Below are 12654 nucleotides of genomic sequence, written 5' to 3' on the forward strand. Positions count from 1 at the left end.
AAATCGTTAAGCATTGATATGAGCATTTCATTTTAATATGTATTATTTAAACTACGCTCTCTCACTGACAATCATTTTACAATATGATTTCAGCTTCCAATCGACCTACTGCATTGCAAATGCTTGTGAATATTTAAAACGATGATATAATCAATTTGATGTAGTAAGTTGAAACGCCCCACTTGTTAAAGAAATACTTTTTTAATTTTAAAGAGACTATTATATTTTTACACGATGTTTTGATGTCTGCTGGATTGTTTATATATCAAATATTTTCAAAGCTCGACTCGTGCACGAGTTAGTCCGACCCAGACCGTCGCCTCGACTCTTCCCCCATGCTAGTCGGCTCTCCAAAATTGATTTACTTCTGACTTGGAGCGATATGGCATCCCTATTTGCGAGAACGTTACTGCTAATGCCCATGGGGCTCCAAAGCTATTACTGCGCGTTTCTGTATAGGTTGCCAAGCTGTGTTACTACACCCACAGGCACAGGGAGTGCCCTGGCGCGAGGACTCTACCCTTGGCAGCTGATGGCGAGCGTAGTTAAGAGTCACAGCCTCTGCCAACAGTCCTGGTGTCTGACGTCATCGAGTCCTACCAACGCGCTAGTAAGAGTCCTCTTGGCTGCTAGTTGCCGAGCAACAGCGTCGCGGGGCAGTGACGTTCAGCCGGCAGCCGCTGCAGTGGCTGAGCTCAGCGATCTGATCTTCGCTTGGACACTTCCTGGTTAGAGCTTTACCATCAGCTGCTGCAGCATGTCTCACCAGACCGGCATCCAAGGTAACCGTCTCCAGCCCATGGGAGGGACCCACGTCCTGCACTAGACCCCATGAGCGCTTGGGATACGAGGGGTGCAATAGCACGACATTTTAGTTTCTCTCATACACGATTCCCAGTGCTGTAAGGAGTAGGATACAACTGCTGGGTGGACTCTTTGTGCGGCTGCGGCAGACACGCCTCTCGATTCACGGGCTAGACGGAGAAGGAATGAATGGTTCCTTCGGGAGGAAGTCTGGGTGTGGGTAGGAGAGACAGTCCCGCGCAGTGGTGCTGAAACCATTTTTAGAGCGGGGATTCGCGTTATTTTAAATGGAAACGGAGAAACAACTCAACTTCTCGATGTTGTTTAATAATTCTTAACGCAAGGCAAGTGTTGGCAATAATGTGCAGCGCATTTGGACCCCATTACTTATGTGTTTCGGAGAGTATTGTGTCTGTGCATCTCTATATTGTACAGGTACACAGGTAAACTGTGCGACGAAGGGATTAACGCTGAAACTGAGCTGCCTGGGACCGGAAGAAACAAAAGGTTTACCTCCTGTACCTGCCGTTTATGCCCCTTTGTCCTGTTTAAGAGTGCTCTCGCCAAGTAGTTCTTTCATGCAGTCGGGCACAAAGGTCCAGGTGTTCAAGTATTGACTCATTGAGCCATCCCTTGAAATAAGAAACCGCTAGTTCAGAACTCTCAACTTTCCCAAGCCCATTCGTAAATAGTTCTTGTAATGTTCGTTTTCCAAAGGCATAATAAACAGGACTACAAACCTCCAAAGGTTAAGTTGCAACATGAGTTATTCATGCACGAATCTAGACAACTTCAGCGCTCCGACTCGGTTTAACGGTGCTACCTCCTTTTGAAGAAGATATTTGATAATCCAGGTTGCAAATATTCACTACCCTACTTAGCACTGTGGTTGAAATATTCTTAGAGTCATTGTGGCCCACCTAGGAAATGCCCTACTCTGCTTTTTAAAACAAATGAATTATTTAGAGCATGACGACTGCACTTATTTACGTCTTGCAGTTATTACACTTTGCTCGTTGCGTGGAGACTGATTTGGCCGCTTTTTTCCTCTTAAAATCGGATCTTGCTGTTTTTCTGTCGTTTTGAATTTCCAAACATTTCTTTTGAGTCAGTACAGGATTTAATCAAAGGGTTTACACGTGAGGTTTTGGTATTGACACAAGAAAGATAAGTCTGCTTCCTGTTGTGTGTATTGTGGAATATGTGTGTATTCGCTGTTTCAGTCAGTTATTTCTGGTTATGACAAGGAAAGTGTTTTTTTTTTTTTTTTTTTATATAACCTGCCATTGGTTTGTGGCTGTGAAAACAACAGTGTATGCTCCTGACTGTTTCTAAATTTTGTGTATGTGTGTGCTGTACCCTTTTTTCCTACCCGTCGCTGCTCTATTTTAGTCAGAATTTTGTCCTCAATTAAAAGCCATAAAACGACACCAAAAGGTTGTGGCTCAGAGCTTTGTCAATGTGCTTTATGAAACTTGACTGATTCTTTATTTGTCTTGTCGAATGCTTGCTCAGTTTATGTATTTGATATTTTTGCAGGGACGTGTTACTCACGTTTGTTTGAAGGTACGCACCGAAATGCAAAAAAGCACTATGTGGAAAATGAAATGGGCTCCATAAAGAGTATCTTTGATGCCTCCCCTCAACATCACTTGATTTGTGCTTCTGCACCGTTCTTAAGAAAGAAATGTAATTTGACTGGGTTTGCACAAGGAATTACAGCTTCTCATTGATTAGTCTTTTGAAATTTTTAACACTTGCTGAGTGATGTTTCGTTGTAATAGCCTACAGGCTAGTACACTTGTTCTGGAGAAATGTATGTTATCGAGTCATGCTTTCCCAACAAGTTAAATCAGTCTGTAGCGACTGATGTGTGAGTACCGTTGATTTTAGTGACAGGAGAAGATATTATTGGCAAGTGACAAATCCGTTTATAGTATGTGCTAAACGAACTGCCAATCTTCTCAGATTAAATTCTACAGGGTGCACGATGGAGAAAGGGTGTTAATTGAGGTTTGTTCTACAATAGAATCAGTGGAAGTTCCCCTGAAGCTGCTGAGATAAATGCCTATTTTTTTTTTAGGGTTGTTTTAAAGGACTTCCTTCCTCTTTCTTCTCCGTCTGGAGTTGGCATACAACTTTAACAGCCCATGGCACTGCCAGTTACGGTAGTTGTAGCTTCAAGTAACAACATCTCTAAGACTTTTCAATACAAATGGGGCATCCTCGTTCAAAACATACTTTTTGTGGGAGTAACTGTGCTCCCTTCAACCACGAAATTAACTTGGGTTGACATGTTCCAGTATTACTTTTTTTTTTTTTTTTAAATGCTTGATATCTTATATGAACGGGACATTTGTCCAGGTGACCTGGGTCCCCATCTTGAAAGTGTGGGATCTCATAAGAATGGATATGGTTTTGCTCGAATTTACGCTTGAGTGTTATTCACAAAAGCTTTGATCTTTCAAAAGCATACTGACGTGTGTTGTGGTGTACTCTATTGAACTGTAACATATGTCCAGTGCTTTCCTACCCCTTTTGAGGCCCCAGGGCACTTTGTGCTTGGTCGAGAAAGAGGCTACTTAGTTTTTTGTGCTTGGGTGAAAGAGTGTTTGTTAAGATTGGACCTGTGAGCAGTATGTTTTGGTGTCATGCATCAGCCACGGAGGGGTGCTGCAAATATTTTGTGGCTTCATCTAGCAGCATCGTATCCCTGATGTTGTGACAGTGTAATAATGTGAATAAACTCAAAATCAATTATGGTTAGTAAAACCATGATGCCGGGGTCTGGCCTTTGAGATGAGATGTTCAAGTGTGCAGCCACCCAGTCTTTGGTAGGAATGACCATTCTGTTGGGCAGTGTCAGCAGACCAGAAATTGATTTTCCCCAGCGCGGTCTATTGCTTAGCTCTATTAATTGTGTTACATTTGCCAAATAATGCACAGCTTCTTGGTTCTAAAAGAGACAACATAACAGCTAAAAGTAAAAAAAGACGGGTACAGGTTTAAATAAACAGGTTTTGATAGATTTCCTGAAATAGAGGTGGGCGAGCCAGCAAATTAATAGGGGGATCCAAGGGTCGAACAGGGCTCCAGTAACCCAAACAAAAGACGAACCTTTAACATATTTGGCTTGTAAATCAGCATGTAAAAACATGATAACGACTCTATTTTACAGAAGTGTATTTCCTTAGCATTGTATTTGCTTTTTAAATAGAGCAAACTTGGACCTAGGTCATTGGAGCACTTTGCAGAAGAACTAGACTATATTACACCCCCTTTTTTTTTTTTTTAAAGACTCTGGGAGAGTGGGGTTTCAGAAGCCTGGATTCAAGCTTCATCCTACAGTTTTGTGGTCGACAGCTCTAGCTGTTAGGCCATATTCCATTAAAACATGTAAGAAAAGTGTTTGAAGAGCTTTCATCCTAAACCGATGTATTTTAAGGTGTTGTCTAATGTGAAGGAAAAGGAAGCACAGTGCACTAGGTTAATGGCCTAGGATCACACAATATAGTCATATGGGGAAGTCGGGATTGTTTCTAGGTTTACTGGCTGCACTTTATATAGTTCATGCACTAGATGAAGGGGAGTGGGTCTTGGTGATTGCGACGATGATTGGGCGGCAGAAGCCACATGAAGGCTAGGCTAGTTTTTGGTTTGAGTTTCTAAGAGAACCTCAAGGTGAGTCTGAGCCATGCTGTGGTTTGCCCACCTCTGTCCTGAACCTAATAAAAGAGGGTTTGAAATGATTAGAGTTGGAAAATGTTCCACAGTTTTACAGCTGTATTAAAAAGTCTCTAAATGTAACTGTACTGGTCCGAGCAGGTATTAGCAAAAACTGATTAGCCCAATGCAGGGTTTGTTGCGTTGGTCTAGTCAAACCTATGCTTAAAGACTTTGCTGTACAAATGGCAAAAGACTTTGTCACTATCTAGCTCGGCGTGGATAGCACTGAGCTGATCCAATGCTTAAAGACTTTGATAGATAAACAGACATTTGAGGTGAGCAAATCTAGAGTGTCGCTGGTGTTGCAGGGTGCTCCTTACTAGAGCTGCTCTCCACCTAAACTTGGGAACTACCCAGAGTTCTCTATTCCTTTTTGTTTGTGTGTGTGTGTATATATATATATATATATATATATATATATATATATATATATATATATATATATATATATATATCCAAGAAAGAAGTGACTCAAACAGATGATCTCATTAAAGAACAAAAATATATTTCTACTACAACGTTTCAGCTTCCGTTTAATGAATGCAGCTTTTAGTTGCCCAGTAAATCTGATGGTCCTGTTTCGTTCTTTAGGCAGTTTCAGCAGTGTCATCATTTGGATATTTTGATGGTTTTGGGCAGAAGAAAATTAGTCTGAATTTATCTCAAAACCGAAGTTCTGGGTAGACATTTCTACACTGATTATATTCTGTAGGATAGAGCCATCCAACACGGGTTATAGTATTTGAAAATGGACAATTGGATAGTTTAAGATGGGGTGGCCTTTATTTGTGAAGTAGTTATTCTAATTGGGGCAGACATGCTGTGATGGTTGTATGGATACCTTTACTCGTGAGGGTGAGTTTTGTGCTGTAGGATTGAATACTCCTAAGATTACTCTGGGGTTCCAGGATTTGTGAGGAGATTTTCTTGTAACAGTAAGAATGCTTTGTAGGTATTGAAGTTTGTTTGAAGATGACAAAACGTTCAGAGATGACAAAACACAAGCAACAGCCCATGCAATTATCTGTCTCCCCTGCTGTACACCTCCATTCAGTAAGGCAGAGCACATTAACAGGGCGATCGTCCACAGGTTATTATGTAACAGTTGGCAGCAGTCTTTTAGGATAGATTGTACAAAGTATTTAAGTAGAGGAAGGGCTGTACCTATAGCGAACACACTGTGATTAATTAACACGATGGCACAAACCTTTAAACATTCAGCTAAGGTGGTGAGTAGTCCCTTTGACTCAATCTTGCTTTCTCGCAACTTTTACTGCCAGTCCATTCCCTGTCTCCTTCCATCTTTGTTTTGAACAGTCCCATAAATTAGGCTGTTTTCTTGCGTATGCCGAGATTCAGTGGCTGAAAGATTCAACTCATTTGGGTGATACCAACAACCATTTACCTTAAGCTACCTTCTATTATGGATCAGTATAAGAATGCACGGTTTATAGGAGTGTCCGCTCGACCACTTAAAGACTTGCTGATCCTTAGTGATTATCGGGACATGCCCGGAATATTGTCAGACACCCTGATGAAATCTTCGAGTCTATTGATTAGAAATGTTTTATTTTATGTAGTTTCCTTAAGGGGAGGGGAGACTTGAACATAAAAAATCAACTGAGAAAACACACCGGATAAAAGAAAAAGAAACCAGCTGTTTTCTTGTTGATTGGATGTTGTTAGGTACATAGACTACATAACGATTAAGTCCCCTAACTACATGAAGCGAGTGTATAGGGTTCTGTAGCATAACAAATCTGCTTGTATGCATTATTATTACCATATTATACAACATGCGGAATGTGTGGTATCCAGGTATCACTGTGTCACATTTTAATTATCTTTCCTCGCATTCAACTTAATGGGCGATTGGAGGAGAAATAGCATCTTTAAAATGCATATATATTATTATATATGTGTTAGGGACTCCTGCGCTGTGGTTATGTTTTTTCATTCAGATTTACGTTTGGCTGCACTGGGAATATTTCAAAAATATACATAGATATGGCTTCAGATGACTATTTGTTACGGTCATGCTGTTGACTGCCGGGCGTATTATTCTGCCTCCTACGTAGCTACCCGGTTTGCTTTTTGCTGGTGTGACATTTGCATAGTTTCAATGCCCTCAGCTGTGACAAGAGCACTTCCACACCCAGTTGTTCCCATCAGTGCCAGGGATTACTGTGTTTAATATGTGCTTTTTGAGACCATACAAATATTTTTGCTTTTAGACTTTTTTTATTTTTAAGAATGAGAAGTGGCCCGCTACATCCACACAATAAAAGTTTTAACCAAGCATTGACAAAGCAAGACATTAGCTTTGTGAAATATATATTCTTTTCAAGCCGCAGATTGCTTTAGTACCTCTGCAAAAATGGTTTTGCCCCCTTAATTTTTTTTCAGTGTTTTTTCAGCGACCAGTGAAAGTGGGGTCCGCCATCTTGGATCAGTCAATAAATTCAAGAAAACAGCACCTGTGTCATTCTGTAGGCCTCTTGCATGTGTGACGACGCATCCATGCGTGTAAATTATGACTCGATCACCAACAGCAGCTGTGTCATCGCGCCTTTTGTTCTGCTTTTCCCCAATGGCAAACAGCATATGCTAAAAAGATTGTTTTTACTGATGCCGTTCAGCATCCTCGGAATGCTTTGGCAAAGCCAATATGTTCCAAAGGTGAGAACTATTGGCTTTGCCAATGCTTGTACTGTGACCTGTTGACGTTGACTGTAATACCAGAATGGACTGAAGGTGTCACACGCACCTCAGCTGTAAGGACAGCAATGTAAGCATTAGTGGCAAACAATGGGACAACCCAAAGCTGCCGCCGTTGCTGCTATATTTTCCATGTGTGTCTTAGGGGCAAAGTTACCTGTGGTGTAGCAGGTGCTGTGACTTTAGGTCCCAGATACATAAGGGCCATATTGAACCCTGATAATCGCTGTATTTTACTACACCTACAGCAGTCAATTGGGCCATTCTCCTTATCTGCAACAGGGCCCATCACATCCTTGCTCTGTTACTGATATGCCTGGCACTGCCCTTATAGATTAACCGTGATTCTAAGTGGCTAAGCACAGCGGAAGTGCAGTGAGTCTCTTATCTGTGCAGACATGTTTGCCTGGGATGGCAGTAGACTCACCTACCTCTCAGATTTCCAGTTTCAAGCAATGGCAGCTCTCCTTCAATTGCACTGGCACACTTCAATCTCACCTCGATACAACATCCGGCCACCCCAACCATGTCTCTTAGCTGCATGACTGGACTTTTAAAGAGAAATGGCTCTTTTGAGTAGTTTATCCTACCTGGGGGGGGTGGGAGGAGTGAAGAAGGGAGTGTTAGGGGAGTGCATTGTAATTTCTGGAAAAATATGTTCTGAATTGAGGCAGTTAGGTCTCACTCGGGTAACAGGCAGAGATGAAGCAAAACAAAAAAAAAAGAACTTAATTTTAGTCACTGTGAAACAAGTGAATATACATTAAAGCATAGTAGGTTGTAGTTTGTGACCCTTTAGACGCCATGGATGTAATTGTTACGTCCGTGGCTGCGTCTCTCAGGCGCCACAGACGTAACCATTACGTCCATCTACCGGCCTGTTTTGCTTTCACTACTGACCAAGCTGACAACAATCTCTGGAATGCACTTCTTAGTTTAAAGAAGACATTTATTATTACTTCACCACGAGGTTCCTGAGAGAGGAGATTTGTAGGTTGGAGGCACATGTTTAAAAATAGTCACAGCAATGAGAGGAAAATATATCAAAGTGATTCTCAATTGCAATGTACACAGCAAATACATGTGATTATATTATAGCATAACTGTCAAAGCAAAGAATAAAAGTAAAAATTCATCACCGTAGGGCCTACCACTGCTCGTCATCTTTCTCATGCCAGCAAGTTGATGACCCCTGTTCAACTGCGAGAAAGAAATTTTCCACCCTCACGGGACAGGTCAGGCAGTTGACGTCCACTCCTGACTGAAGTCTTGGAAAATTCCCCTCACTGCTGCCCAGGGACACCTTTTATAATATTTAAAACATGCTGGCCACTGTAGGTCAGAGTTGGAAGAAACACAGTCGAAAGTTGGCCAAGTTTTCAAGGCTGTCTCTCCCAAGGCCGCATTAGAGAAAAACACAAAATATGCGCTTCCTTATCATGCTAGTGTTCGGTGAGGGAAAATACGAAAAAACAAAAGCTTAGTTTACCATGTGGAAAAACACAGCTCATCTGCAATGTCTCAACTGCAAAGTCTAATGCCACGTTAAAGCCAATAGGCAGCTAAACTGAATACAAAATGTAATGTGCTACTGGTGAACATTGAACAACTAATATGCACAGTGGTGAAACACAAAGTCAGTAGTCAAACATACTTAATTTCAATACACGGGCCCTCGGGGGAAGTGCCAGCGCTCCCCCGGAGGGTCCCCTCCCCCCACCAACCTCCCCCAGGTCAGGGCTGGAAGGGTAATCGCTTACCCTTCCACACCACCCCACCCCATAGTGAGGTCAGCACGCAATTGCGTGCTGACCTCATTAGAGGTCACCCCCCATCACGCTGGAAGCATGCTTCCAGCTTGATGCGGAAGAGAAATGCTTAGCATTTCTCTTCCGCTCAGGAGGAGGTGGCCGGCAGAGGCATGAAAGGAAAGGCCTTTCCTTTCCTTTCATGCCTTGCTAGCATTTCTGATGCCTGATCGCGATGCGATCGAGCAGCAGAAGTGCCCACTAGACACCACAGAATTTATTTTTTGTTTTTTAGGGAATTGTCAAGAGGGAAGCGTCCCCTCCCCAGGGTGCCAAATAATTTCTAGGCCATTTCTGCCCCCCCGGGGGAAGATCGGCTTAATTTAATTAGGCCGATCTGCCCCCAGGGGGGGTAAAAAAAAACCCTAGACACCAAGGATACATTCCCTTTTTTTGTTTTATTTATGTGTGGGGAGCGACCCCTTAGGCAAAGGTAGCTCCCCGGATGGCAACTTATTTTTAGGCCATTTCTGCCCCCCGGGGGGCAGAAACCACTAGACACCAGGGATTTTTTTTTTTTTATTCTTACGCATAAGGGGAGCAGCCCCTTGGGCAAGGGCCTCTCCCCGGGGGGAAAAATATTTTTAGGCCTTTTCTGCCCCCCCAAAGGCAGATCGCCCTAATATAATTAGGGGGTAGAAACCTCTAGACACCAGGGATATATATATTTTTTTATTTACTTTATGTTTTTATGTTGGGGAGTGACCCTTTAGGCAAGGGTCACTCCCCTGGGGGACAAATTGTATTTACCATTTCAGCCCCCATTGGGGCAGATTGGCCTATTTTTGTTAGGCCAATCTGCCCCAAATGGGACAGAAACCGCCAGACACCAGAGATTGGTGTGTGTGTATCTGTGTGTTTTGTTTGGGAGGAGACTGAGGGGGACGTTAGGTGATACTTGTCCCAGTGCAGTGATCCCACACAGAAATGTGGGGAAAATGAATTTTTTTTTTTTTTTTTTTTTTTAGCTAAATTTGAGGATTCCGGGTAAGAAAACTTTGGGGGATCCTCGCAATTCACACCTCCCTGGACTCCCTCGGGTGTCTAGTTTTCAGAAATGTCTGGGTTTGGTAGGTTTCCTTAGATGACTGCTGAGCCCAGGACTAAAACCGCAGTACTCCCTCGCCCCCCCCACTTGTTTTGTATTTGATAATTTTGATGTGTCCAGATAGTGTTATGGGGCATTTCCTGTCACGGGCGCTAGGCCTACCCAAACAAGTGAGGTACCATTTTTATCGGGAGACTTGGGGAGGGGGGAGGTTGAACGCTGGTTGGAAGAAAATTTGTGTCTCCTCTCAGATTCCAGAACTTTCTGTCACCGAAATGTGAGGGGAAAAAGTGTTTTTTTGGCCAAATTTTGAGGTTTGCAAAGGATTCTGGGTAACATAACCTGGTGAGAGCTCCACAAGTCACGCCATCATGGATTCCCCTAAGTGTCTAGTTTTCAAAAATGCGCAGGGTTTGGTAGGTTTCCCTGGGGGGCAGCTGAGCTAGAGGCCAAAATCCACAGTTAGTTACTTTGCAAAAAATACATCAGATTTTATTATAAAAATGTGATGTGTCCATGTTGCGTTTCCTGTCACGAGCATTAGGCCTACCCACGCAAGTGAGGCACTGTTTTTATCGGGAGACTTGGGGAACACAGAATAGCAAAACAAGTGTTATTCCCCCTTGTCTTTCTTTCCTTTTTTTCCTTCCAGATGTAAGACAGTGTGTAAAAAAAAAAAAGACATCTATTTGAGAAATGTCCTGTAATTCACATCCTGGTATGGGCACCCCGGAATTCAGAGATGTGCAAAGAACCACTGCTTCTCAACACCTTATCTTGTGCCCATTTTGGAAATACAAAGGTTTTCTTGATACCTATTTTTCACTCTTTATATTCCAGCAAATGAATTGCTGTATACCAAGTATAGAATGAAAACCCATTACAAGGTGCAGCTCATTTATTGGCTCTGGGTACCTATGGTTCTTGATGAACCTACAAGCCCTATATATCCCCGCAACCAGAAGAGTCCGACAGACGTAACGGTATATTGCTTTAAACAATCTGACATTGTAGGAAAAAGTTACAGAGTAAAATGTGGAGAAAAATGGCTGTGGTTTTCCCCTCAATTTCAATATTTTTTTTATTTCAGCTGTTGTTTTCTATTGGAAACCCTTGTAGAATCCACACAAATTACCCTTTGCTGAATTCAGAATTTTGTCTACTTTGCAGACATGTTTAGCTTTCTGGGATCCATCATTGGTTTCTCACCCATTTCTGTCACTAACTGGAAGGAGGCTGAAAGCACACAAAATAGTAAAAATGGGGTATGTCTCAGTAAAATGCCAAAAATTGTGTTGAAAAATTGGGTTTTCTGATTCAAGTCTGCCTGTTCATGAAAGCTGGGAAGATGGTGATTTTAGCACTGCAAACCCTTTATTGATGCCATTTTCAGGGAAAAAACCTCAAGCCTTCTTCTGCAGTCATTTTTTTCCATTGTTTTTTTTTTTTTTTTTAAAGAAAACAACATTTGTGCCGTATTTTGGCTAATTTCTTGGTCTCCTTCAAGGGAACTCACAAAGTCTGGCTACCTCTAGAAACCCCAGGATGTTGGGAAACAAAGGCCGCAAATTTGGCGTGGGTAGCTTATGTGGACAAAAAGTTATGAGGGCCTACGCGCGAACTGCCCCAAACAGCCAAAAAAAGGCTTGGCACCTGAGGGGGGAAAAGGCCTGGCAGCAAAGGTGTTAAAAGGTGAGGGTAATACAGCAGTAGGATGCTTAATTTGCTTCATACTGCTCGACCAGAAGTAGTTATGAATAGTGGATTAATAATAGTAACACTACTATTCTTGTAACAGATTTAGAGTGCATAACGGTTCAGAAGGTAAAACAATGTATAAGAAAGTATAGCTGGTCAGAAATGAGGAAAAAATGCTTTAGTGTAATGAACCAATGACTAAAGTTAAAAACATGCCTATGCATTATTTTACCTGCTAGTGCTACCAGTCATTAGTTGCTCACAATAAGAGGCATATCCATTCCCCCAGATTGCCAAATGATTACATCCACAGTAATCCCTCTTTTACCAGCTCTTTTACTGCTTTTGTCCCCTCCTCCAGCAGCACTAAGGCTGACTGGAGAGTTAACTGTGGTTACTACTAGAGTGTCTGAAGGAGCAGCCGTAGTTGGAGTCAAGGAAAGCTAATTTGGAAGACTAGTGCTTCGCAGTAAGGGTGATGTGGGATCAGACACTGAAATATGTTAGTCTACCCCTAAATGCATGTAACTTTTTTGAGGCTACTACTAGGGTCAGCCTGGGACAGAACATAGGCCCAGGCAGCAAAATAAACGTAGCCACTAGTTGTAAATTAGATAGCTAAAGAAGCATTAGCAAAGCAAATAGGTTTTGCCTATTGAAGATCTATTGGTTTTGTCAATGTTTTTTTAGATGTGTTATACAGCTTAAAGTGATAAAAAGTGAAGTAAAGAAAAAAAACAAGACGCGGACAGCATTGACCTCATCATAGTGTTTTTTTTTTTTCTTTAAGCCATGTTGCACAGCAGCCTGCAGTGCTAAAAAAAACATCAAGACACACAAACTGTTGCTTTG

At 42.1% G+C, this 12654-nt stretch overlaps 1 protein-coding gene across 1 annotated transcript in view; it reads left to right on the plus strand.

Annotated features, from left to right (window-relative positions):
- Window positions 1–575: 575 nt before the first annotated feature.
- The window catches only part of TWF1 (twinfilin actin binding protein 1), a 173444-nt gene continuing 161365 nt past the window's right edge, over window positions 576–12654 (plus strand). Inside the window, exon 1 of the mRNA XM_069228826.1 lies at window positions 576–782. Within this exon, the coding sequence (XP_069084927.1) occupies window positions 758–782 (25 nt within the window). The 5' untranslated portion in view covers window positions 576–757. The remainder of the gene's footprint in view (window positions 783–12654) is intronic.

This window comes from Pleurodeles waltl, chromosome 4_1 (genome assembly GCF_031143425.1).
Source record: "Pleurodeles waltl isolate 20211129_DDA chromosome 4_1, aPleWal1.hap1.20221129, whole genome shotgun sequence".
Classification (NCBI taxonomy): Eukaryota; Metazoa; Chordata; class Amphibia; order Caudata; family Salamandridae; genus Pleurodeles; species Pleurodeles waltl.